The following is a 23,242-nucleotide window of genomic DNA, read 5'->3' as shown; positions in this document are numbered from 1 at the left end:
TCTAGGCATAAACTGAAGTCTAGAATGTCTTTAAATGTGTACATGCCAACATAATAGTGAGAACTTCCGATCTGATAAGAGTAACATGTATGTTGTTTTGCTAATAGAATTATATGGTTATATCTTATTAGATTTCCGAACATGATATCTCCCGAAGTGAAGCGTAAGATGATAGGCTAGCAGAGAGTAGTAATTCACCTGCCCTGGCCAGGCAAGGTGAAGAACAGGCACTTTCTGGAGTGCCTGTACAAGATCAAGACGTTTTCTTTAGGACGTTGGATGCTATCCTGACACGTTTCCAACTTCATACTCCCTCTACTCGAAGAATGAATGTAGAAAATGAGTTAAATGGATTAGGAGCTCCTGAGTTCAAAGGTGAAGGCGATGAAGGTCATGCTGCTGCGGACCTTTGGCTCAATGATGTGAAGATCATGTTAGATGGACTCCACTATTCTGATATTGAGAAGTTAGATGGAGTGGTCACCTTGCTTTGTGGGCAAGAGAGAATCTGGTGGACGAATGTCACCTTGAGGATGACAAGTGACCAAGTGACATGGTCCTTGTTCCTAGAAGAGTTTAAGCACAAGTATATATGAGATCAATTCATTAAGCAGATGAAGCAAGAATTCTTGAACCTGAAGGAAATGAATCACGCTGTATATGAATACGAGTGTGAGCTCAATAAGTTGAGTCGTTTTGCGGCTGAGTTGATTCCAACGGAGAAGGATGCGTGTGAATGGTTTGTGGAGGGCTTGCGCCCGAGGTTGAAAGAAATGTTGATCGTGCTAAACTTGTCCTCGTTTCAAAAGGTAGTAAATTGTGCTAAAGCTCTAGAGAGAGCTCAAAATGAAAGGTTTGGGGAGTAGAGAACTCAACCGTTCAAAACAACTGGGGCTTCATCAATTTCTGCAACACCCAAGAGAGGTAGAGATTCTGGTTTTCGATCTCAGGCAAGGTCTAAGTTAGTGGCATCTTCCTCTAGAGGATCAAATCAGATGAGAGCTAGACATACTCAATCAGTATGATCTGGTGATGGGAGATCATATCAGGGTCAGGTCAGACAATGTCAGATTTGTGGAAGAAGCCATAGCGGTATATGCAAAGTAAAATCCAGAGCTTGTTTTCGGTGTGGGAAAATGGGACATTATATGCGAGATTGTCCATTGAGGGCCAGAGATCCTACACAGTCGGAGCGATCTGCTTCGATGTCTCAGAGAGGAAGAGGAAGGAGTAGAGGAAGAAGTCAACCTGAATCCTCTACTCAACAAGAAGTGTGCTCTACTGCCCGAGAGTATAATATAAAGACCAATGAAGACCGTGATGATCCAGAGATAATTGCAGGTATTTTCCTATTGTATGATAAATGTATTGTAGTATTGATTGATCTGGGTTCTAAATACTCATATATTAGTAGTAAATTGGTGAGAGAATGGGGAATTCAGTTAGAAGCTACTAGTAGTGATATGATAGTGAAAAATCCATTAGGGTACAATGCTCAGGTAAATAGAGTGTGTCGAGGGTGTCCCATACAGATTAAGGGAATTGAATTCCTTGCTAATATGATGGAATTACCTTTTGACGAATTCGAAGTGATACTGGGAATGGACTGGTTATATCTCTATCATGCTAATGTTGATTGTAGATTGAAGAGGGTAACATTAATCAGTTCAGACGGATTGAAAGTTATAGTATTTAGTGAAAGATAGAATCTATTGGAAAACGTAATATCAGTAATGTCAGCAAAGAAGTTATTACTATAAGGATGTCAGGGTTTCATTGCTAATGTGTTGGATACTATAACCAAGGAGAAAGGGATTGAAGAAATTCCCATAGTCAGAGAGTTTCCATATGTTTTTCCTGCAGAGTTTCCAGGTTGTCATTGGATAGAGATGGTGCAATATGTGCGGAATTGACACTTAAGCCAACATGGTTGGATCGAATTAAGGAATTACAAACCAAAGATGAAAAGTGTTTAAAGAGGATACAAGTAAAGAATAGAGAGCTTAATGATTATGAGATTAAATCTGATGGGAATATGTATTACCGAGGGAGATTAGTGATTCGGGATGATGTTGAGTTGAAAAATGATATGTTAACAGAAGCTTATTGTAGTTCATTGACGATGCACCCAGGTGGAAACAAGATGTATATGGATCTCAAGAGTCAATATTGGTGGCTAGGAATGAAGAGAGGTATTACGGAATTTGTGTCCAAGTGCTTGACTTGTCAGCAAGTCAAAGCTGAGCATCAGGTTTCATCAGGATTATTGCAACCAATGTCTATTCCTTAATGGAAATGGGAAAACGTGACGATAGATTTTGTGACGGGGTTAAATTTGACTCCAAACTAAAGATATTCAATTTGGGTCATCGTGGATAGATTGACTAAATTAGCTCATTTCATTCCAGTAAGAACTGATTTCTCCATGGATAAGTATGTTGAACTATACATCAGGGAGATTATTAGAATACATGGTGTACCGGTTTCAATTGTTTCTGATCGGGATCCTAGATTCACATCAAGATTTTGGAAGACTTTCCATGGAGCATTAGGAACTTGATTAAACTTTAGCACATCGTTTCATCCACAAACCGATGGACAGTCCAAGCGGACTATCCAAATTCTGGAGAATATATTGAGAGCTTGTGTAATATAGTTCAAGGGATCATGGGAAAAATACTTGCCACTTACTGAATTTGCTTACAACAATAGCTACCAGTCAAGTATCAAAATGGCTTCTTATGAGGCTCTATATGGGATAAAGTATCGTACACCCTTGAATTGGTACGAGTTTAAGAATCGAGAAGTTCTTGGTCTTGAGTTGATTCAGGAAGTGCAAGAAAAAGTTCAAGTGATTCAGAACAATCTCAAAGCGGCAGCTGATAGACAAAAATCTTATGTTGATCTTAAGAGAAAAGATACAGAATTTCAAGTTGGAGATAAAGTATTTTTAAAGGTGTAACATCCTCCATACCGGGTTAGTGATTAAAGTGTAAAATTTAAAATGTCAGAGATCAAATTCAATTAATCGAAAAGTGAAGAAATTAATTAAAGATGTTGGGTGGGATGAATTAGTAAGTGAATGAGAACTAAAAGGATAAAAGGGTCATTGAGCAAAGGTAATAATTAAATAATAGATAATGGGTATTATAATATCCAAGTGAAAGAAACAAGAGTTTCCAGATAACTCTTGATTCTTCTTTCTTCTTCAACGTGAAGAGCCCAAGCTAAGGTGAGTTTAATTTCTCTTGATTAATCCTTCAAACTCAAGCATGGTTTTAATTATGGAAGCCTTAAGAAAGATTATAGAAGGAAAAAGAGTTGTAGAAACTCAAAGAATTGTAAGTTAAGGGAGATTAAAGGTTAGAAGCCATTGAATGAAATATTGGATTAGAGGTCATAATAAGAATTTGAAGTTGGATTTGACTTGTTATCAAGCTAATTAAGAAGTATAAGGTGATAGAATTAAAGTTAGAACATGTTGGTATTTGAGTATGATTCTTGAATATCATGTAAAAGATAGGATTTTGAGTTTAAGGAAGTGATTATGGAGTAGAAACGAGTTTAATTATGTGTATGAAAGTTAGGAATATTAATGGAAGTGAAGTATGAGGTATGGAGCTGAAAATGAAGGGATTTTCGAGTTCAAAAATGTAATTCTGGGCTAGGGGAATCGGTACCCATTCAAAGGGAACCGATACCCCTTCAAGCGAATAAAATTTCCAGAATGTCGTGGGGGAACCGATACCCCCACAGGAGGGAACCGATTCCCCCTAAAGAAAAATTATAAATATTGGTTTAATAAGTTCGTTTAAGTTGCTAGTATCAAATTACAAGGTGTAGGTATCTAATAATTGTCTTAAAATCTATAATTATGTAGATTCAGAGCCTAAACGAGTTCCGGAATCATTGACAAGTAAGATCGATAAAAAGGGAAGATAAGAGATTGGAATGGACTAGTGAGGCCAGGTGAGTGCATACAAGTTAGTTTATGATGTTTAATGGAAATAAGACTTGCGACGAGTCTATTTCCTATATTATAATGCATTAATTTATGATCATAGGCATATGTTTGATTTGGGTATATGTGATATATATTACAATATGTGTTAAATGATTGTGTGAATACATGTATTGTGATAAGTATAGGAATTAATATGAATGGTCTATATGATTGCATGGGAATATGAAATAGGTTATATGATAAGTGGCCATACATGTTAATAGTATAAGTGATCAATTATAAGAATTTATATAATAGATTTATATGACTACATGAGAAAGGTGATGAGTTAAATAAGATTAGACTATAGAGTAATATGAGAATAATATTAGTGAAGGGAATTGAGTATAAATGATGATACCAAACCATAAGATAAGTATTTACTTATAGGATAATATGATATTATATGAATATAATATATAACTTTATGAGGAAGAATTGGGTGTTATATGATTTAGGTATGAAAATGATCTATGCGTAAGTATATTACGTGATTATGTGACTATGTGTGAAATAGAGTAAACTAGGTAAGTATAAGATATGTAAATATATGGCTATGGAACAAAGTATGTAATAATACAATGTTATTTGATTTATGATTTTGATATGTGCATGGATACATGAAATGGATATAGGTTATTATATATGTTACATGATTATATGCATGTGTGATATATGCTATGAGACATGCCCAATGTGAAATGAAATAAGCCAAGTGACTATATGAAATATGTGAGATATGAATATAAAATCATATGAGAAGTGAAAAGAATTACATGAAAATAGACTAAGTGATTACATGTATATGTGAAAGAAGCTATGAGCTTATATGAACATGTGATATGATATGGAATACATGATTACACATACATATGGTATGTGACAGAAGAGAAATGACAAGTAATGTGAACTGTTAAATGACAATGCCCATGTTATGTGTCATGAGAGCTAGGGGTATAGTTGGCATGCCAAGAGTCGAGGGTCTATGTGGTCCTTCGGGACATATATGTATTCTTTGGAACATGTGTGAAGTCTGGTGAGACACATACTTGATCCCTAGCATATGTATATGATTCTTAAGGAATGATATGTGGTCCTTCGGGACATTGTGGTCCTTCGGGACATTGTGGTCCTTCGGGACATATATGTATTCTTTGGAACATGTGTGAAGTCTGATGAGACACATACTTGATCCCTAGCATATGTATATGATTCTTAAGGAATGATATGTGGTCCTTCGGGACATATATGTATTCTTTGGAACATGTGTGAAGTCTGGTGAGACGCATACTTGATCCCTAGTATATGTATATGATTCTTAAGGAATGATATGTGGTCCTTATGGACATTATTATATGGCACTACGGTGCAATTCTACGCGGCACTATGGTGCAATTCTATGTGGCACTTTGGTGCATTTATATAAGCTGTGGTGACAGCATTAGTGCACAACCTCCATAAACTCACATATCTATAGTTCTCACATATGTACATGGGCTAATCCAGAGATATGAACAAATATATGTTAGTGGTATGATAAATGTTATAGAAATGATATGATGTTGTGTGTGTATAGTGTTTGATTGAAAAGGTTAAGCATAAAAGTATGTGATTACATGATAAACTGTTAATGATGAGTTATGTGTATGTATGAATTTTCTGTAATTAATCTGATATGATTTTATATGATACGAAGAAAGCATGTAATTTGGTATAACATGATAGAACAGAACATGCATGTATTGATATATGTTATAAAGTGCATTATAAGTTTTTATGCCTCACTAAGTCTTCGACTTAGCGTGTGATTGTTTCACACGTAGGTTTCAAGAAGAGTAAAGAGTAATGCGGAGCAAGACAGGTCAGTTCTCCTTACCAAATGTCAGATCAGAAAATATATGTACTGGTTATAGAGTGTAGTTGGCATGTAGTCTAAAGATATAAATTGTATGAACTCTGATATATTTTGTAAACGTTTTGAATAAGTTAAATGTTATCAAAGTTTTTAAATTACTCACTATTTTATACGAATAAATGTTTGAAAAGTCAATGTGACACTTCGGACTCGTATCCGGGTCGGATACGGGTTGGGGGTGTTACAAAAAGTGTCTCCGTGAGAGAAAGTTTTGAGGTTTGGACGGAAAGGAAAGCTTAGTCCTTGGTTTATTGGACCTTATGAGATCGATAAGAGAGTAGGATCAATGACATACCAATTGGCCTTGCCACCGGAAATGGAGAATATTCATAATTTTTTCCATGTTTCCATGCTTTGAAGATATAGATCTGATCCCTCCCATATGGTGATACCAGAAGAGTTAGAGGTTCAGCCTGACCTGACTTATGAAGAAGAACCGGTACAAATATTGGCTTATAAGGTGAAATAGTTAAGGAACAAGAATATTCCATTGGTCAAGGCATTATGGAGGAATCACAAGGTAGAGGAAGCAACATGGGAGCGTGAAGAGGACATGAGGAATTAGTACCCCAATCTCTTTATACAGTGAAAATTCGAGGACAAATTTTCGTAAGGTGGAGATTTGTAACATCCCAAACACCGGGTTAATGAACAAATTGTAAAACTTCATAATTTAGTGACTAAAGTAGATAAATTGAATAGTTTAGGGACTTATATGGAAAATTCTATGTAGGACTAAATAGAAAATAAGGATGAATGGAAGGGAAAAATGGTCATTCGATCAATTAATGAATTAAAATGTGATATGGAGGAGATATATACATGTGGAGATATGTAAAAAAGGGAAAAAAGAAAGATTTCTCTAGAAATCTCTTCTTCTTCTTCTTCCAGCTGTGAGCTACTATAGCAAAGGTGAGTTTTATTGTGAGTTGATTATTTGTTGAATTTAAGTTTGATTTGGGATCTTTAGGTGATACTTAAGCTTAAGGAAAACTTAAGTTGTCTTAAAACTATAAGATGAAGGAGTTTGACAAGATTAAAGATAAGGGGTCTTTAAATGAAATCTAGGGAGAGAGGTAGTAATTAGATTTTGAGACTAGAATTGACTTGTTATTAACTAAATTAAGAAGTATGAAGTGTTAGAATTGAAATTTGAAAATGTTGGAAAATTGGTAAGATTATTGATTTCAACATATAAGAGGAGATTTGGAAGATAGGGACGTGTTATATGAATATAAATTGATTAGAGTATGTGTATATGAGTTTAAGTGTATGAAAAGGGTGAAAGAATGAAAGGGTTAGATTATATGGGTAAATTTCGGGTTTAAAAGTGATTTCTGGGCTATGAGTATCGATATTGCTTCATTCAGTACCGATACTTCAAGGGTAAATGAATGAATTTGGAGTAGGGGTATCGATATTGATTGAACAATATCGATACTATAAGCCCAAAATTGACAAGTTATTCATGAGGTATCGATAACTGGAGGGTAGTATCGATACCATGGGTACCGATACCATAAGGTGAGTATCGATACCATTTTTGAAACAAGGATTACAAAATCAAAATTGGGTATTGATACCTAGGCTTGGTATCGATACTGCAGTTAGAGAAGTATCGGTACCATACCTTGGGTACCGATACTACTTCAAGTGGAAAATAGAATTAAGCCTTTCTTTTAGCTTAAGAAATTAAGGATCAAATTATGATATTTGGAATGTTGATATGTATATAAAATGTATGATTGTGTAGACATCGAGCACAAGTAAGTTCTGGAACGACCGAAAAGTTAGGAACGATCAAGAAAGAGAAATCAAGTCATAGAAGTGAGTGGGATCAAGTGTGGTTAAGGTGAGTGTATACTATATATGTAATTTTATGGAAATAAGACTTATGATAAGTCTATTTCCTATGTTAATTCTCATGGTCCAATAGTTATGAACATGCATATAATATTATCATTATAAACACATGCATAAGTGATATATGTTTATATGTTTTGATACATGCTATATGATCCATGTGAACATAAGCTATATGATATGATATTGATGGATATATGTACATATGTGATTATAAGAGAAATGACATGAGTACATGAATATGTGGTGAAGTAATGATTATATGAATATATGGAGCATAATAATAATGCTCATGTTATGTGATATAAGAGCTATAGGTATAGTTAGCATGCCAAGAGTCGAAGGTTACATAGGTCCTTCGGGACATATACATAGGTCCTTTGGGACATATACATAGGTCCTTCGGGACATATACATAGGTCCTTCGGGACATATATATGAGGTCATCGGGAAAAATTTCATATGCCACTAAGTAGGAATTATACGAGCTGTGGTGACAGCATATGTGCACAACCTCAATGTACTCGCATACCTTATGTTCTCAGTAATGTGCATGGGCCTATAAAAGATATAAAAAGTGTTTACATTATTTTATGTTATCATGTTATTATTGGTTACACTGAATCATATGTGATGTGATTGAATAATGATATGATAATTATGATTGTGTTTGAATAATTAGATTGCATGTTCATATTTATAGGAAATGCATTATTATATTTTTATGCCTCACTAAGTCTATGACTTAGCGTGTAAGCGTTTTATACGTAGGTACTGAGAAGCATGAGGATCAGATCTAAGTTCAGCAGAACAACATAACTTCACTCGAAGATCAGATCAGAAGTAAATTACACATAATGTATTTTGTTGTATCAAAGGTGTTGGCATGTAGACAAATTGTGATTTACATATGCTCTGATCGGTTTTTGTAATGTGTTGAATATAGTTATGTAAATTATTAATTTTATTTCAATGAAAGTTTGAATTTTCATGATTTTTATAAGTTTTAAAAAGTTTTGAATAGTTAATGTGACACCTCAGATTCGTATCCGGGTCGGGTACGGGTTGGAGGTGTTACAGTATCCCTCAGGTTTAGGGGAGGTATTGCTCATACTTAGTCATTTTCATTGATAATGTTTAGTAGATTTTTTTTGTTATAGCATTAGTTGGGATCAGGTTAGTTACAAGGAATAAGTTGATGATGCCACTGATGATAAAAAAATTGTCATGGCTGGAAATTATTGTATATGACTGTTGAGGAGGATAGAACCAACCCTAGGAATTGATTCTTTATGACTCTTTGAACACGATTGTATGTTTTCTATGCTTAAAGAACTTAGAAAATTTTTATGAAAGAACTTTTGCGCGTCGTGACATAAAATTCTGGTAATGTACTAAACTGCCATATCAATGCTTGAAAGACTAAGTTAAACTCCTTAATGTTTTGAATTATGGTGACTTGTGAATAAATGCATTGAAATAACTATAGAGGGATGCTTCTCTGTGCCACAGCATTACCTAGAAACCCCCTTGAATAAATGGTAGCCTTAGCACACGAGTGAATGAAAATAGTCACGGGATTACTCTACCTGACTAGCTCGGGGGTGTAAAGTATGCTCCCTTTCACCTAGAGTGTGGGATGGTAAGTGTGATGGGCTGACTCCCCTCGTAGCAGTTGTTAAAAAAAGGCAATGTTAAAAAAATCTCTGAAATTAAATGTTGAATAAACATGAGTGACGATGTGCTTATTGAATAATTTTATGCCTTGGCAAAACAAAAGAACTTACTTAGGAGTTTTCTAAATTCGTTACGTATAGACTAGATACAATCACGAACACACGCTAACAAAGGATTCTAGTCTAAGGAAATGTATTTTACTTCTCAGTTAGTTTATTATGTTGAGGCCAAAATTGTTGTTGAGGGCTAAAATTTTAAACCACTTGACTTTCTGATTTAGACTTTGTCATAGAATTTCATTTTTCTATTACTCATTATCCATTGCTTGAGGACAAACAATAGCTTAAGTTTGGGAGTGTGATAACTCCGTAAGAAGAATATATTTTATGTTTTTTACTCAAGTTATTTAGTGTTTAAAAGCCATTAAATTAGCATTTTAGCTGCATTTAGTTGTATTTAGGACATATTTGCATGTGGTGGATAAGTTTTACCGAGGCAAAGTTTATTTGGCTAAATTGATGCTGCTGAGGAGAAAGGTTGTTTGTTGGTTGTGATGATGCAATAAATGACTAAGGAAAAATTCATTTGCCGAGACAAATTAATTTACTAAGGCCAATGGAACAGAAGACGATGACAGTAAGAAACAAATTTTCTTGCCAAGACGAGTTTTATCTTGCAAGTCTGACGGAACTGCTGACACCACTTGGTCAGGTGGCCTATTCACCTCACGTGCAATCATGCCTTCATCAAGGAATTTGACCACTACCAGCTGCTATGTTATTCACAAAAAAAGGTTTAACTTCAAGAGTATTTAGAGAATTTTTAAGGGCACTAAACCCTAGAAATTCCCACTATAAATACCCATTATAACTATTCATAAAGTGTTCAGAATCATATATAGAAAATACCCTAGGCTTGAAAAAAGGCGGTCACGACGTCTTTTTTTCCATCGTTCCCCACTCGTGTATCCTTAGTGCCCTCCATATCCAATCTTCGACGGAGCAGCGGCTAAGCCCTCAATAGAGGCTAGCCGCTGGAGCAGTCATGGTGGTGGTTTGATGTCATAGCAAAGCTCTGTTCTGTGAGTTTTTCTTCATCTTGTTCTTCACTTTCTTATCTTTTAAGGGCTTATACTTAAAGATTGATTTTTGGGATGATTTTTACCACACCATGAATTATTTTATTTGGTGTTGGATGATGATTTGATGATACTTTATTCAATTGTTAAAGAATGATTAAGTTTGTTTATGCTAAGTGTTGTTTTATTCACTGTTTTAATATTTTACATTGACACTGTAAGAGCTTTTGAGAGATTGTCTGGTGCCACGGCAAAACATTCCTAGTCTTTGTAAGAGCTTTTGAGAGATTGCTATTTTTCTAGGAGTTGATACCTAATATCGAGAGAGTTAGGTTAGATCTACGTGAACAAGGGAATTAATCTGGGATGGAGAGGTTCTAATCTGCCTTAGAGATAAGGAAAGGGTTTTATTCGACTAAAAATGGTAAATATTTGAGTAAGATAGGCGAAAAGCTACAGTTTATGTTGAGGGGTATTGTCGTATCAACAGTTTGACAAACCAAAGGTTGTAGTTCACGCCGAGTAGTATTGCCATAGCAAAAGTCCTAGAATACTTTAGTAAATCCTGTCGGGCAGCATAGACATATCATACTAGATCATCCTAGACATAGAATAATTTCTCATCATAGCAAATCTAACCCAAGTGCTCCGTTAGAAGTCTAATTGTGTGAGGTTGTCAGTCTATTTCCAGAGTTTTGACAATTTTAGCCTTAACAACTTTTGTTTATTTACTATCGCATATTTTTCTTGCCACGACAAAATTTATCTGTTTACTCACTTCACACTTTTCTTGTCTCGACAAACTTTTTCCATCTGTTCATACCATTTGCCACTGCATATTTTTTCCCTTGTTTATATAATTAGACTTATATACTTAGGACTAGTTAGCGACACATATTCCTAGCTGTAGCAATCTTTTAAAAGCCCTCTAATCTCTGTGCAGAAGATACTTACTCACTACTATATTACTTGCATCGATTATGTATACTTGCACAGATTTATGTGCCATGACACTATACATTTACACGCGATCAACGGATGAATGGAATGCCATGATTTGTTTTTACATTTAATTACTTGTACCTTATGTTATTGAATTCATTCTTATTGATATAGAAAAGAATAAAGGAAAAGGAAAAGAATTGATGCTTGTTAGCCTATGGAAATTATCAAAAGTGGATTTCAGATACTTTATTCAGATTTGTTGAGAATGTATTTTGGTTTACTATTTTTTTCCCTCTGTTTTTCCTCAGATGCTAAATTTAGGATAGGGAACCATGTGGATATTGGAGCTAACACATGCATTAATCGGGGCAGGCTAGTTATCTATTTGACTATGAATGTTTTCCCCTCCTGACTAGTTTCTGCATTTCTGAGAAGTCAAATGTTTTACGAAAGTCTATCACCTATTTGATTCTGCAGTTGGAGAGACACATTAATCGGAGATCACTCAAAGATAGATAACTTAGTTCAAGTGGGTATTTTTTTTCCTGTCTGCCCATGTTGATAGGAATGCTCTTGGTATAATCTTACCAAATGATGGCCTTTGCAGATTGGACATAATGTAGTTATTGGGAAAAGTTGCATGCTTTGTGGACAGGTCGGCATAGCAAGTTCAGTGACGTATGATATTGTTATCCTTAAGTTTTTCCTTCTTGTTTCCAGTTTCCCTTCAAGTTTCTCTTGTAGTTGAGTGTATTCATGTTATGTATGTGAACATGATGAAATTTTCAACTTCTTCTGAGAGTTCTGATCATATTTGATTTATCTCCTACCACAGGATAGGAGACTACGTAGTTCTAGGGGGCGAGCAGCAGTTCGTGATCATGTCTCTATTGTATCAAAGGTATTTACTTGATGTTAAGAAGAAAAAAATAATTATTGCATAAAGTTGTTGAGGGGCCTTCTATTTTTTTATATAATGACAATTAAATGATCAGTATGACGATTCATTTGCACGTTTAGAAATGTATCTTCATATTGGCAAAATGGTTGTCAAGAAATGGAACCCATTCGTGTACTTCAGACTGTCTACTTGCTCAAATGTCTTGCTTATTGTATGTTTTTCCCTTGTTGATTTGGTTATTTTCCATCGGCATAGTAGAGGAGGCAAAGTTATGAATAATTTCGAGAAGTGTATTTTTTTTAACTGAAGTTTGCCGTTGCAGGTCAGAGTAGCTGTGTCACTAAGGACATCAGAGAGGCTGGAGACTATGGTGGCTTCCATGCTGTAAGGATACTTTACATTCTCAATAACTCTGATCTGTTATCAGGGTGGAACTGTAGATTAAACACTCATCAGTCAATTTACTTTCTTCCAAGGCTGACACAAAAAGAGGCCTAAACATATTCAAGTTATCACTTTGCAGGTTCCTATTCATGTTTGGCGAAGACAAATTGCTATTCAGAGACGGAGTTCAGAGAAGGGGAAATCCTGAGGTTTATTAACAGCTTAGTTCATACAGTTATATATGGTACTTGTCTCCCTGATAAAATTTACTATATTTTCCTTCTTTGAAATTAATTTGGAGAGAGGGAGATAGAATGCTAACTGTATGATTGCTCCTTGACCATGACCACAACTTCAATTTCTTAGATTCGGTTTTGCTAATGTCAACTGCTTTATTCCCTCATGTGGCTAAAGGATTTTGCAAGTTTAAGTCGGATTTTGGTGGAAAGATTGATTATGTTCATCTATGATATGAAAAGGTTTGTTTGGGTTCTATTTTTGGTGTTGTCTCGATGAAGGTTGTAACCTCATTAAGCTTTGTAATTTTTTGCCCTTAGTTTCAACCTTTTCGATGCATGTCGAAGTTTAACTTTCTTCTTGTTGTTGGATATCTTGCCATCTTTACCTATCGGTATATTTCCTTCCCTGTGTGATCCATGGTGCTTGCTCTTTATGCCCCATGTTTTGTATCTGATATTAGTTGATAAATCGACTCTTAATTCAGCTGTGGCATTCAGTATAGCGCTGCGGAGACCTGTCCAAAGGGGGTGTCAACATCGACATGGTTGAGCACTCGGAAATTCCGATTCTTCCTTTGATAAAATGATGGGATAGTGTTTTTTCCCCACCGTATCCACCCCATGATAAAAGATTAGGAAGATATCATCGTAGTAAATACCTGAGTTTTTATTCGGATTATCAATATCAAGCTCATATTGGATGATCCCATGATCGGATGCATTACTATCGTTTACCGAAGGGATGGAAAAGTTCACGATCGTATAATTGGGACTTCTGGGACGCAACGCTAGCCATAGACAAAGAGCAAGAAGACCTATGAGGCCAAGAATCTGAAGAAGCCAAAAGGTAACGCTGTTGGTTTCGCACATTATTGTTTAAGAATGGAAAACAAAACAGAGGTTTCCACAGGAATTGAATGGTAATGGAATTTGGTTTATGTCGAGGTCTAGGGAAATAGTGGTTTGAGTGAGAATAAAGTTAAAGCTTAAGAGTTTCATTCGCCTTAGGATTCAAGTTTAAGATGGAAAGTTGAGAAGATACGAACTGTATTCTTTTCTTTTAGTGAGTTACTTTGCTTTATGTGACCTGTAAGGTTTATAGGACTAATTGATGCATGGGAGTTTACCCCTTGAAGCTTTATTTCTTAAAAATAAATTTAGATTGAACAATTCAGTCTTAATTCCATTAATATCTCTGATTTTGTAAGCTATAAATGGACATGACTTATGGGTGATTAGTCCATCTCGACTTGACTAAAAAATTAAACTTTTTCATCCATATTTGAGTATTTGACTCGATTCAGATTTGAAGAAATCTCATCTAACTCGAAATTGACTCAATTTTTTAGGTAAAAAAATATATCCGACCTAATAATCCATATATATAATTTTTATCTTTATTAGGTAAAATAAATATTTAGTTAAAAATAATATAAAAATATATTAATGTAATTATTCTTAAATATATAATGGATAATTATAGTATTATCTTGAGTTAAGTTGGGTTTGATCGAAGTTTTTTTTCAGCTTAAACTTAAACTCAATGCGACCCCATTCCTTTAATAAAATTTGATACGATCTAAATTTAAATTCTTTAAAAATATAATCTAATTAAATCAAAATTCATCAAATTCAGGTTAAATATCATTTCCTAAATCTAGATCTTAATCAACAAGGTTTTACTTCATTCACATCCTGATTAAAAGCTTGAAAGGTTTAAAATTGTGTATCATAAGACACAATGGTACTGCCGTACAGATTAATCAAATCAAACAAGAATGATTGAACTACACCACACACATATATATATATATATATTGACACACACACATGCAGTAATCAACTGAAATAAACGGGACATCTCTTGTTCTTCCAAGCCGGCAAGATCGTTCCATCTCGACCAACTGCAACATCACAATTGACATGCATCCTATGATGTTTACTCCTCCATGTAGAAACCTTAAATCCAATGACTGACGTTATATCTAACCGGAAAACCACCATCCCTTTCTGCCTATCGTTCATAAACTCCTCCCATCGCTTGCTGTTCACCGTAAGCGTAGCCGCACCGAACGTACGGTCCACGACCGTAGTCGTCTTCGGTTCCTGGAAGAACGGGTCCATCAATGGAGCTGACCCAATCCGTTGATCTCTGTAAAAAACCGAGCCGACCATGGTGTCGTAATAGATTCCGATGTGTTGGTTGGAGTTCCTGACGGTGACATTGAACGTTATTTCAGCATTCTCAAAGCCTGTGGGTTGAGTCAAACCAGGGACGGTGAACTCCACCATATGGAATCTCGGACGATGAGGGCGTAAACTAATCCATAAGATGAAGAAAACAATGCCGACAACTAAAACGACACATAAAAAGATGGCGCACACTGTTTTGGTGACCATAGCTGTGCAGCTTTCACGAACCCGTTCGGCGTAGTATCGAGCAGTGTGCTGGCGTTTCATGGGTTGGGAGTCCTGACCGGTGCGTCGGATCGGCAACCTGTCGGAACTGGACATTGTGTTCTTAGAAAATAGACAAGGTTTCGGAACCGGGGTAGATTGTGTTGGTGTGAAGGGTGTTTATGTGGTGTAAAGGTGGCGGGGAAGACAAGACAAGACTAGGGAATGTTAAAGCAGTCTGCATGGCTAAGAAAGGAATAATACCATTGATTATTTAATCAGTAGGCTTCCTTTCTGTCAATGACTCCATTTTCATAGATGATGTTTTCTTCTTATACATCCATTATAAAACATCCATCAACTTTATGATAACGGATAGATTGAAAAATATTTGTATAAATTAAATATTATTTTTTATATTTTATTGATGAGTTAATTTCATATTAATAAATTTTTGTAATTTTAAAGATCATACCTAACATGAAATGTGATCTATGATGAAGAATCATCTTTATTTGCTTCTATTTCATGACTATTTTCTTTCTCTATTCTACAAAATTTCAATAAAATAAAAAATATGATAATATTTTCTCTCAAAACTTGCCTTCATTGTCTTTCTTTTCCATTCTAAATAAAAATTTCTCATCAAACATGGCGAATTTACAGTGAAGTAATTTAAACCAACATTCATCGGCCATTTCATCTTATGAGAAATTTGTCTTAATTTTAAAGTAATATTTTAAGAAATCTCTATTGTCAACAATGAATTAAACCAGACTTGTTAATGGTATCTTAAAATTTTGAAGTTTAGGATATATAATTTAAGTAAATAATAAAAAATAATAATTTTACAATTAAAATTATTATTTTTATTTCAATTTAATTATAGATACTAATATGAACTAAATTTTTAAGCATGGGATTGAAACTTGGTAGCAAACGTGGCGCTTTCATTACATGGGATAAAAGCACCGATAGGATATTCAAGGATTGTCAGTAATCACATCTTAAAAAAATTATAATAATATTTTTTATTAATAATTTAATATCTTATTCATAATTTTACAACTCTGCATGATTTTAATTTTAATATAAATTCTTAAAAAAATCATATTGTGAGATGAAAATCATGTATATATTTAGGAATGGATATCCGGTTGACAAACAAAAGGAGTTGTCTTTCTTCTGCAACTGTTATCTCTTCCTCTGAATGGTGTTTTCTTATTGTTATATTTTTCAAAAAGTCTTGTTTGTAAATCATGAGATTTCTTTGATTTTAAGAGTAGTTTTGGTGTTAGAAAATCTCTTTCTTTGTAACCAACCAAGTGGTTTGATTGAGACTGCCTGACTCGCTGAATACGCTGTTGGTATAATCACTTCTTCCTTCAGGGTCTTCCTTTATTGGTTTTCTATCTTCTTTTGTTTTCCGTTAATCTTCCCCTCACAAGTTGATGGACATGAAGGAAAATCAAAAGTTGGTGAGTATAGTATCTCTGTTCAAAAAACTGTTTAATTGGTTCCTTCAGTTTTGATCTTGATTTCAAAGTAACCGCTGTTCTGTTTTTGTCTTCTTCTCCCTCTGACCGTGTCTGGTCGGATTGTTCATAGGATTTGACATCTTCAGACGAGGATAGTATGTCGGAAGAGGAGATGTCATCAACTCAAAAGATTTCAGTTTCGGGTCATACTAATGGATTCCAATACACAACTACTGATAAATCCGATAGCTTTGTTATCGATATGGAAAGTCTCTCTCATGGAGGATTCAATAAAGAAATCAACCCCAATCCAAGAATTACAGTAAGTTTCCTTTCTTTTCTAGGATAATTCGAAACATGATGTATTTTGTAATGACACGTGTTTACATCTAAAAAAATCCAGTTTCATTCATGTTTGAAAATTCCAATATTATCACAAATATCCTTTTTTTCTGTTTGGTTGACAAGAAAATTTTGCAGAGAAACCTTTCACGAAAAGGGTCTCAACGAGATAACAAGAAGACTACTGCTCCCGGTCCCAGCTCTTCGCCCAAAGGTACAAACTTTTTTCTCCAGACTTGCACAGCCAATTTTACCAGCAGAAAATTCCAGGAAAAAAAGGTTGAATTTACCATGTACTTCAAGGTGCTTAATTAGTTTAGTACAGAGTACAGATTGTTGACGAGTATTGTCTTTTTTGTTGATGCACTTGTCTTGGATGCGATCTTTTTGCATGGACTGTTTGAATTTCAGTGTAAAACACCCGTTGGTTTGCATTGATTTTGTTTCCAACATTGAGCACTGAATTATTGGTAATTCAACTACCCTGGTAGGGTCTTGTATGCCTGAAACCGTGGTGGTCGCCGGGACCACCGATCCTGCCACCAACCAACAAGTTCATCATCAGATCACCATTACAACCGGCAGTATCGCCGCAGCAACTGAAAGCAGATTTAGTCTGAAGAGAAATAGTTGCAGGCGGCCTCCTACGCCATGGCTGCTTGATCCCAAGAGGGTACTCATGTTATTTGCCACATTGTAAGCTTGCAAAGCTATTTATGGTATCTCACCTGCAAATACATAAACAATTTTCAGCAAGTTTGATTCGATATATCGAAGTGATACTTTTCCGTTCTTTGACAGGTCGAGCATAGGCACTATTTTGCTGATATACTTCACCTTGTCGATGAACAAAACTAATGGAGACGAGAGTGGTTTAGATTAGTACCTGGAAAAGAATGAATCACCAACACAATGCTGATTAAAATATGTTGCAGTACACTATAGGCGTGGGAGTTCAATGCAGGATCAATAGAAATGGATGCAAGTGGTTGATTTATTAAACAAATGTCTGCTTTTGATACCCGGCAGCGAAGAAAAAAAACGAATTGGGCCATGGGATGACAAAAGCTAATCAACCTGCCATTAAGATGGTTTCTTAAGGAATTTTGGGGATGAAGACAAGGACTTACTCCACTAAGACAAAGAGAAGGAATCTTCCCTTTTAAATTACACGAATACATATGTATGTACCATGTATGGAAGTGATGGAACATAACACGATATCCTACTTTTTTGTTCTTTTCTTGTTTATCTTCAAAGTTTCAAAAGTTGACATGGAGGATCAGAAAGTTACCCTTTGATCCTTTACTTTTTCTGACAATCCAACTTTCCAAGTGCTTGTGGTTTTTTTGTGGCTTTCATGTGATCGAGAGCAATGGGGAGATGATGGCCATGAGCATGAGATGCGCAGGCACTAAAGTATTTGTATATTTTGTCACGGACTAAACTTTTGGGTCCATGGACATTGGCGCAAAGGTTCACAGAAGGGGTTCTATTGCGCAAACTTTGGACTTGTTGGGCATGGCGAGTTGGCCTGGTTATTGGAGAATGCTTACGAGTCCGTAAAGGCTCGAGTTCGTGAAGGATCAAGTCCGAGGCGTCCGAGAGAAGCGACGAGGGTGTTACATGTTCGATGAGGACAATTTTGTCGAGGCTCGTGGATTCGGTCCGAGACATGTGTGCGCAGATTTCTGTAGAAGAATAATACAGAGTATTGGGCTTGCCCAGAACCATCAGACCTGGCTCGTTCCTTGGAAGATTCTATAAAGGATATTATTATCCAATAATTAAGGATTTAATTATGGATAATGTTTTATTTGAATTCAAATACCTTAGAGATAGAGTTCTGGTTAAGGTAGGATTCAATGTAAGCTGTCGATGTACTTTGATCTAGACCGTTGGATCTTGAGGGTCTCAACTATAAATAGAGAGCTTCTCCCCTCATTTGTAATCAATTCACTTCATTCATTCTCTTCAGAGTAATAAAACTAAGGCATTTACTCTTACTCTCTCTGAGTTCATTCTTTCTAGCTTTCTAGCTTGCTAGCTTTCTAGCCTTGTCGGCTTGTTCTCCTTTGTGCTTAAGCCTTTGTGGCTTGTGTTACCGATCGTGAGGGCTGAGATAACCTCGAGAGTGTTCTTTTACGAGTTCTTTCAAAATGCCAAAGTTAATCAAGTCTTGGTGACTTAGGAAGTTCCCACAGTGCTCGTGCTTCTGAGATCCGCTTCAACCCAAGTGGCTTGGATTAGCCTTGATTAAGTGTCGTTTCCGCATTGTTGTTTAACCCTTGAGGGTTTGTTCGTCGCTTAGTGAGCCAGAGACTCACAAGGACGTGGATAAGGCTGACTTAGGCGCTATTTCGACCTGGAAATCGTCTAAGTGCCGCACGGACCGACTAGCTGAAGTCTAGCCCCGTGACAATTTGCATAACATCATGCGCATTCTCAAGCTGCTTACCATTTTGGACCAAAGTTTGGGCTTTTGAGAAATAAAGAAGGGCTACCTATGTGGCGGTTCTTTTCCAAAGGCTCCTAGGCTGGTTCCCACAGGCCTAGCACTCGCACTGATGGGTCGGTTGAAGTGGAAAAGATAGTATCTTCTTCGTATTGATATACATTCATGCCTCATCATGGTGCTTTAAGAAAACATGTCAGTAGAATTTAGCAAAAGAGGAAATGCATCATGCGGCAGGCAATGAATAAAACAGAGTGATGAGCAATATGTATGCTATGACCATGAGCAAGCCAATACTGGAAATTTCAGTCGAGAAAAGCTGCAACATACATGATACATTGTTTAATTCTTTCAGTTCTATAAGGCCACACCTGATCCGAGAAATTGATCTTTCCATTTGCAGGGGATATAAGTATTCGTTTTTAGAAAAGTTTTCAAGCAGTTTTGGTACATCCAAGTGTCACAACCCGCCCAGGGGACCCGGGAGGAGAGCGGTGACAGTGCATGTGAGGAGCTATGCTGCTCCGATTTTTCCTTTTGCTTGAAGGATTTGTGTTCAACATTTGTATCCGACACATGGATACGTGATGAAAAGGATCTTCCATATGCATGATGGAACTTTCAAAAGAAAAATATTATCATACTCGTGTTAGGCATAAACCCGTATCCAACACACACATGAATTTGAATAACATAGGCTAGGAGTGCCCTAGGACTGCATGTTTGCTTGGCCAAAGTAACACTACGCCGCAATGATAAGCATCAATTCTATAATCAACGATGACCAAGATTGAGTCGACTAAACCTGTGATGTACTATTAAGGGGCATCATTTTAGTCCTGTTTGACATCAGATCTCATGTTCAATTCCGTGCAACTCCTCCCTCTTCCCCTTACAAAAAAAGTTGAAGACCACTACTGAGATGGCCTCTTAGCATATTAAAATTCTTTTCCACTGGTCTTTTAGGCTGAGAAAATGTTTGAAGCAGCCACCCTAGGCCACTTCTTCACAACACACAGCATAACTACGTAAGGAAAGTTAATGTATCATGAAACGGCACATAACAAATTCACTGATAAACTTGTCACATATAGGAATAGGACTAAAACGGCTTCATAATGACCTTTCAGCAAACTGAAACTCAAAACATTGTAGTCATAGCCAAATGAAAACCTCTTAAGGAATTCAAGGCCACCTAAAAAATACGGATTTGTTCTTCGATCTTGGATAAAACCATATACAAGCAGATCAACCACTCAATGGTTCTGGCACTAATTTCCTCAACAAAATCAATGTTTCAGATTATACAATTTGACAATATAGACCGCCTGTAACAAATAGAGAGCTGTCACTTTATAAAGAATCTTTTTATGTTCAATTGACACAAAAGAAAACTGTGTTCATACAAACAGCATAAAGTATATTATATGGCTGTATTGCATCAATATACACTAGTAAGTAATTAGTAAAGTTCGTAACCAGTGAAGCGCTGGTACTCTAAAGAATGAAAGTACAAACATATACATCTTAGCTATATTTCATTTTCTCTCCCCTGGAATTCAAAAACTGAGCTATGAAGTAATTCTCAGTAATTATGAAGCAGCAAACTCCTACTCCTGCATACCTTAAAAACAGACAACTTGCCATTTCATTTCTTCATTAGTAACGTTTTGATATTCATGGCATTGAACACTTATGCTTGCGATCGTGGTAGAGCCTCAATATAACAGCAGCAGTTTCTTCAATCGCTTTACCAGTGACTTCTGCACGGACAAGTAACAGTAGGTGAGCCCAAGATTCATCAGATAAACATGTTGAACATCTTGAACTTTCTAATATCAAATTTTACCATTTTTTTAATCCTCTTTAAGTTACTAATGGTCTATAAAAATATCTCCATGTCAAAGAATCAAACAGTTGGGAGAACTAAAAAAAACAAATTAATCATCTTTACCGATAACTGGCCAGGTAGGATTTTGAGCAAAAACCCTGCGAGCAAACTACAATTCCTCTTTCACATAATCCATCTCCGAATAGTTACTCCTTGTTTCGTCACCGAAACCAAGACTCCTAGCTCTTGCTCTTCTAATAGTTTGCAAGACCGAGGGATTAATAGTCAAACGAAAAACCTTCTCAGGCTCTACTTCGAAAAGTCCCTTTGGCAATGCTACTCCCTTCACAATAGGCACATTTGCTATTTTATATCTTTTCTGAGCTAGATAAATTGATAATGGTGTCTTCCCCGTACGAGAAACACCTGTGAGAACAATGTCAGCCTTGCATAAGTTTTGAGGTAGAGCCCCATCATCCTGCTTGATCGTAAATTCAACAGCTTCAATCCGCAGGAAGTATTCATCCGAAAGAGGGAAGGTTCGTCCTGGAGCTCCTCGGGGAAGACCAGAAGGTGAGACACCCAAATGAGCAGCAATGGCCTCCGTAATTGGCCCCAAAACATCTGTGGACGGTATACCCCACAATTTGCAAGCTTTCTTGGCAGACTCTGCCATGGAAGGATCAGCTAAAGTATAAACAATCAATGCATCTTCTTTGGCTGCCGGCTTTATAATCTCCATCATTGGCTCAGCATCATCAATCTGAACTTTGCAGATCAAGTTATAGTTGAATTAATATAAATGACACTAATTTCCCAACTTTCCAAACATTAAAAGAATGCAAGTTTCATCACTAATTACTAATAGTAAATTAAAAAAATATATATATACCCCAGAGAATAGATGGGTATTTACAGGACACCCACGGTCCACCAAGCAATGCTCGAACTGCCCCAACGCTGCGTTAACGGAGTTCTCGGCCGTCCATCCAGTTCCATCGGATACGATATAAATTGGCTTCCCGGAAGCCGTTTCCTCCACCTCACGATCGCCGTCATATGTCGTTGAAGTGGGTTCAAAAGATAAGGTCCCACTCGTTCGTTGAGCCGAGGGGTTCACCTCAAGCGCCAAAGTCCGGTTGCTCTGTCGTTCAAGTTTCTGCCCCGACCTTAAGGCTCGTGCACGGTACCATCTGTTGAGCTGTGGGCTACCCTTAAGTTTCCGAACTTTGGGATAGGGTTCTGAGTCGGAAACATCGGGCTTGGTCGGCGTCGCGGTGGCCGGAGGTTGAAGGCTGAACAAGGACACGCAAGCATTTTCTTCCCCAAAAAAAAAAAGGTTATGGATATTAAGAACTTAAGATATTTATTCTTAAGACACAGAACAGAACAAATTGAAATATGCCAGAGCCCGGGTTCGAACCGGGCACCTCTAGTGTAGCGTGATAACCAACTACACCACCCAGACAGTTGGAACCCGACATCATTGTTTTTGTAATAATTTCTAAAATGTATTTTTTCTTTTATTTTCCCACTAAAGAGAGTATTTTAACCTTTCATTTTATATCAAAATATTTTTTTATAAGAATCGTAAATTAATAAATTATTGACGTTTTTCTACTGACTAAAATGAATTATTGACGTAATATTATTATATTTAATAATTTGATGATTAATATAGCATCATATCAATAAAAAAGTCATTTCTTAAATTAATTGTATTTTAATTAATTT

General features: G+C 36.2%; 3 protein-coding genes and 2 pseudogenes across 4 annotated transcripts; 2 read left to right on the top strand and 3 right to left on the bottom strand.

The window, feature by feature from the left end:
• Window positions 1-614: 614 nt before the first annotated feature.
• LOC120204030 lies at window positions 615-13,147 on the top strand (annotated as a pseudogene).
• Window positions 13,148-13,296: 149 nt separating this feature from the next.
• On the bottom strand, window positions 13,297-14,073 carry LOC120204029. The gene is made up of 2 exons (XM_039204131.1): window positions 13,665-14,073; window positions 13,297-13,520 (listed from the first exon to the last, which is right to left on the bottom strand). The coding sequence occupies exons 1-2, from the start codon at window positions 13,873-13,875 to the stop codon at window positions 13,297-13,299; spliced, it is 435 nt and encodes a 144-aa protein (XP_039060062.1). The 5' UTR covers window positions 13,876-14,073.
• A 768-nt stretch (window positions 14,074-14,841) lies between these two features.
• LOC120204056 (NDR1/HIN1-like protein 26) lies at window positions 14,842-15,564 on the bottom strand. Its single transcript, XM_039204147.1, has one exon. It carries the CDS (start codon window positions 15,517-15,519, stop codon window positions 14,845-14,847), a length of 675 nt encoding a protein of 224 aa, XP_039060078.1. The 5' UTR covers window positions 15,520-15,564; the 3' UTR covers window positions 14,842-14,844.
• A 1,014-nt stretch (window positions 15,565-16,578) lies between these two features.
• Window positions 16,579-18,985, top strand: LOC120203945. Of its 2 annotated transcripts, none has more exons than XM_039204078.1 (5): window positions 16,579-16,880; window positions 17,011-17,202; window positions 17,361-17,436; window positions 17,714-17,918; window positions 18,024-18,985. In XM_039204078.1, exons 1-5 carry the CDS (start codon window positions 16,854-16,856, stop codon window positions 18,103-18,105), a joined length of 582 nt encoding a protein of 193 aa, XP_039060009.1. In that variant the 5' UTR covers window positions 16,579-16,853; the 3' UTR covers window positions 18,106-18,985. The 2 variants fall into 2 exon arrangements, with proteins under 2 accessions (XP_039060009.1, XP_039060008.1); XM_039204077.1 differs by having other exon boundaries at window positions 17,349-17,436.
• A 2,108-nt stretch (window positions 18,986-21,093) lies between these two features.
• LOC120204232 lies at window positions 21,094-22,825 on the bottom strand (annotated as a pseudogene).
• Between the last annotated feature and the right edge of the window lie 417 nt (window positions 22,826-23,242).

Source organism: Hibiscus syriacus, unplaced genomic scaffold (assembly GCF_006381635.1).
Source record: "Hibiscus syriacus cultivar Baekdansim isolate YM2019G1 unplaced genomic scaffold, ASM638163v2 tig00010533_pilon, whole genome shotgun sequence".
NCBI classification, from domain to species: Eukaryota; Viridiplantae; Streptophyta; class Magnoliopsida; order Malvales; family Malvaceae; genus Hibiscus; species Hibiscus syriacus.
This window is presented reverse-complemented; position numbering and strand designations above follow the sequence as displayed.

Bases quoted from the DNA above. Each gene is read 5' to 3' on its own strand.
- LOC120204029 (XM_039204131.1), bottom strand. From the start codon at position 13,875: ATGTGCGAAACCAACAGCGTTACCTTTTGGCTTCTTCAGATTCTTGGC. The intron at 13,521-13,664 runs GTATTTACTACG...CCCTTTGGACAG, and splicing joins TAATCCGAATAAAAACTCAG to GTCTCCGCAGCGCTATACTG.
- LOC120204056 (XM_039204147.1), bottom strand. From the start codon at position 15,519: ATGTCCAGTTCCGACAGGTTGCCGATCCGACGCACCGGTCAGGACTCC.
- LOC120203945 (XM_039204077.1), top strand. From the start codon at position 16,854: ATGGACATGAAGGAAAATCAAAAGTTG. The intron at 17,203-17,348 runs GTAAGTTTCCTT...TTGGTTGACAAG, and splicing joins ACCCCAATCCAAGAATTACA to AAAATTTTGCAGAGAAACCT. The intron at 17,919-18,023 runs GTAAGCTTGCAA...GTTCTTTGACAG, and splicing joins CTCATGTTATTTGCCACATT to GTCGAGCATAGGCACTATTT.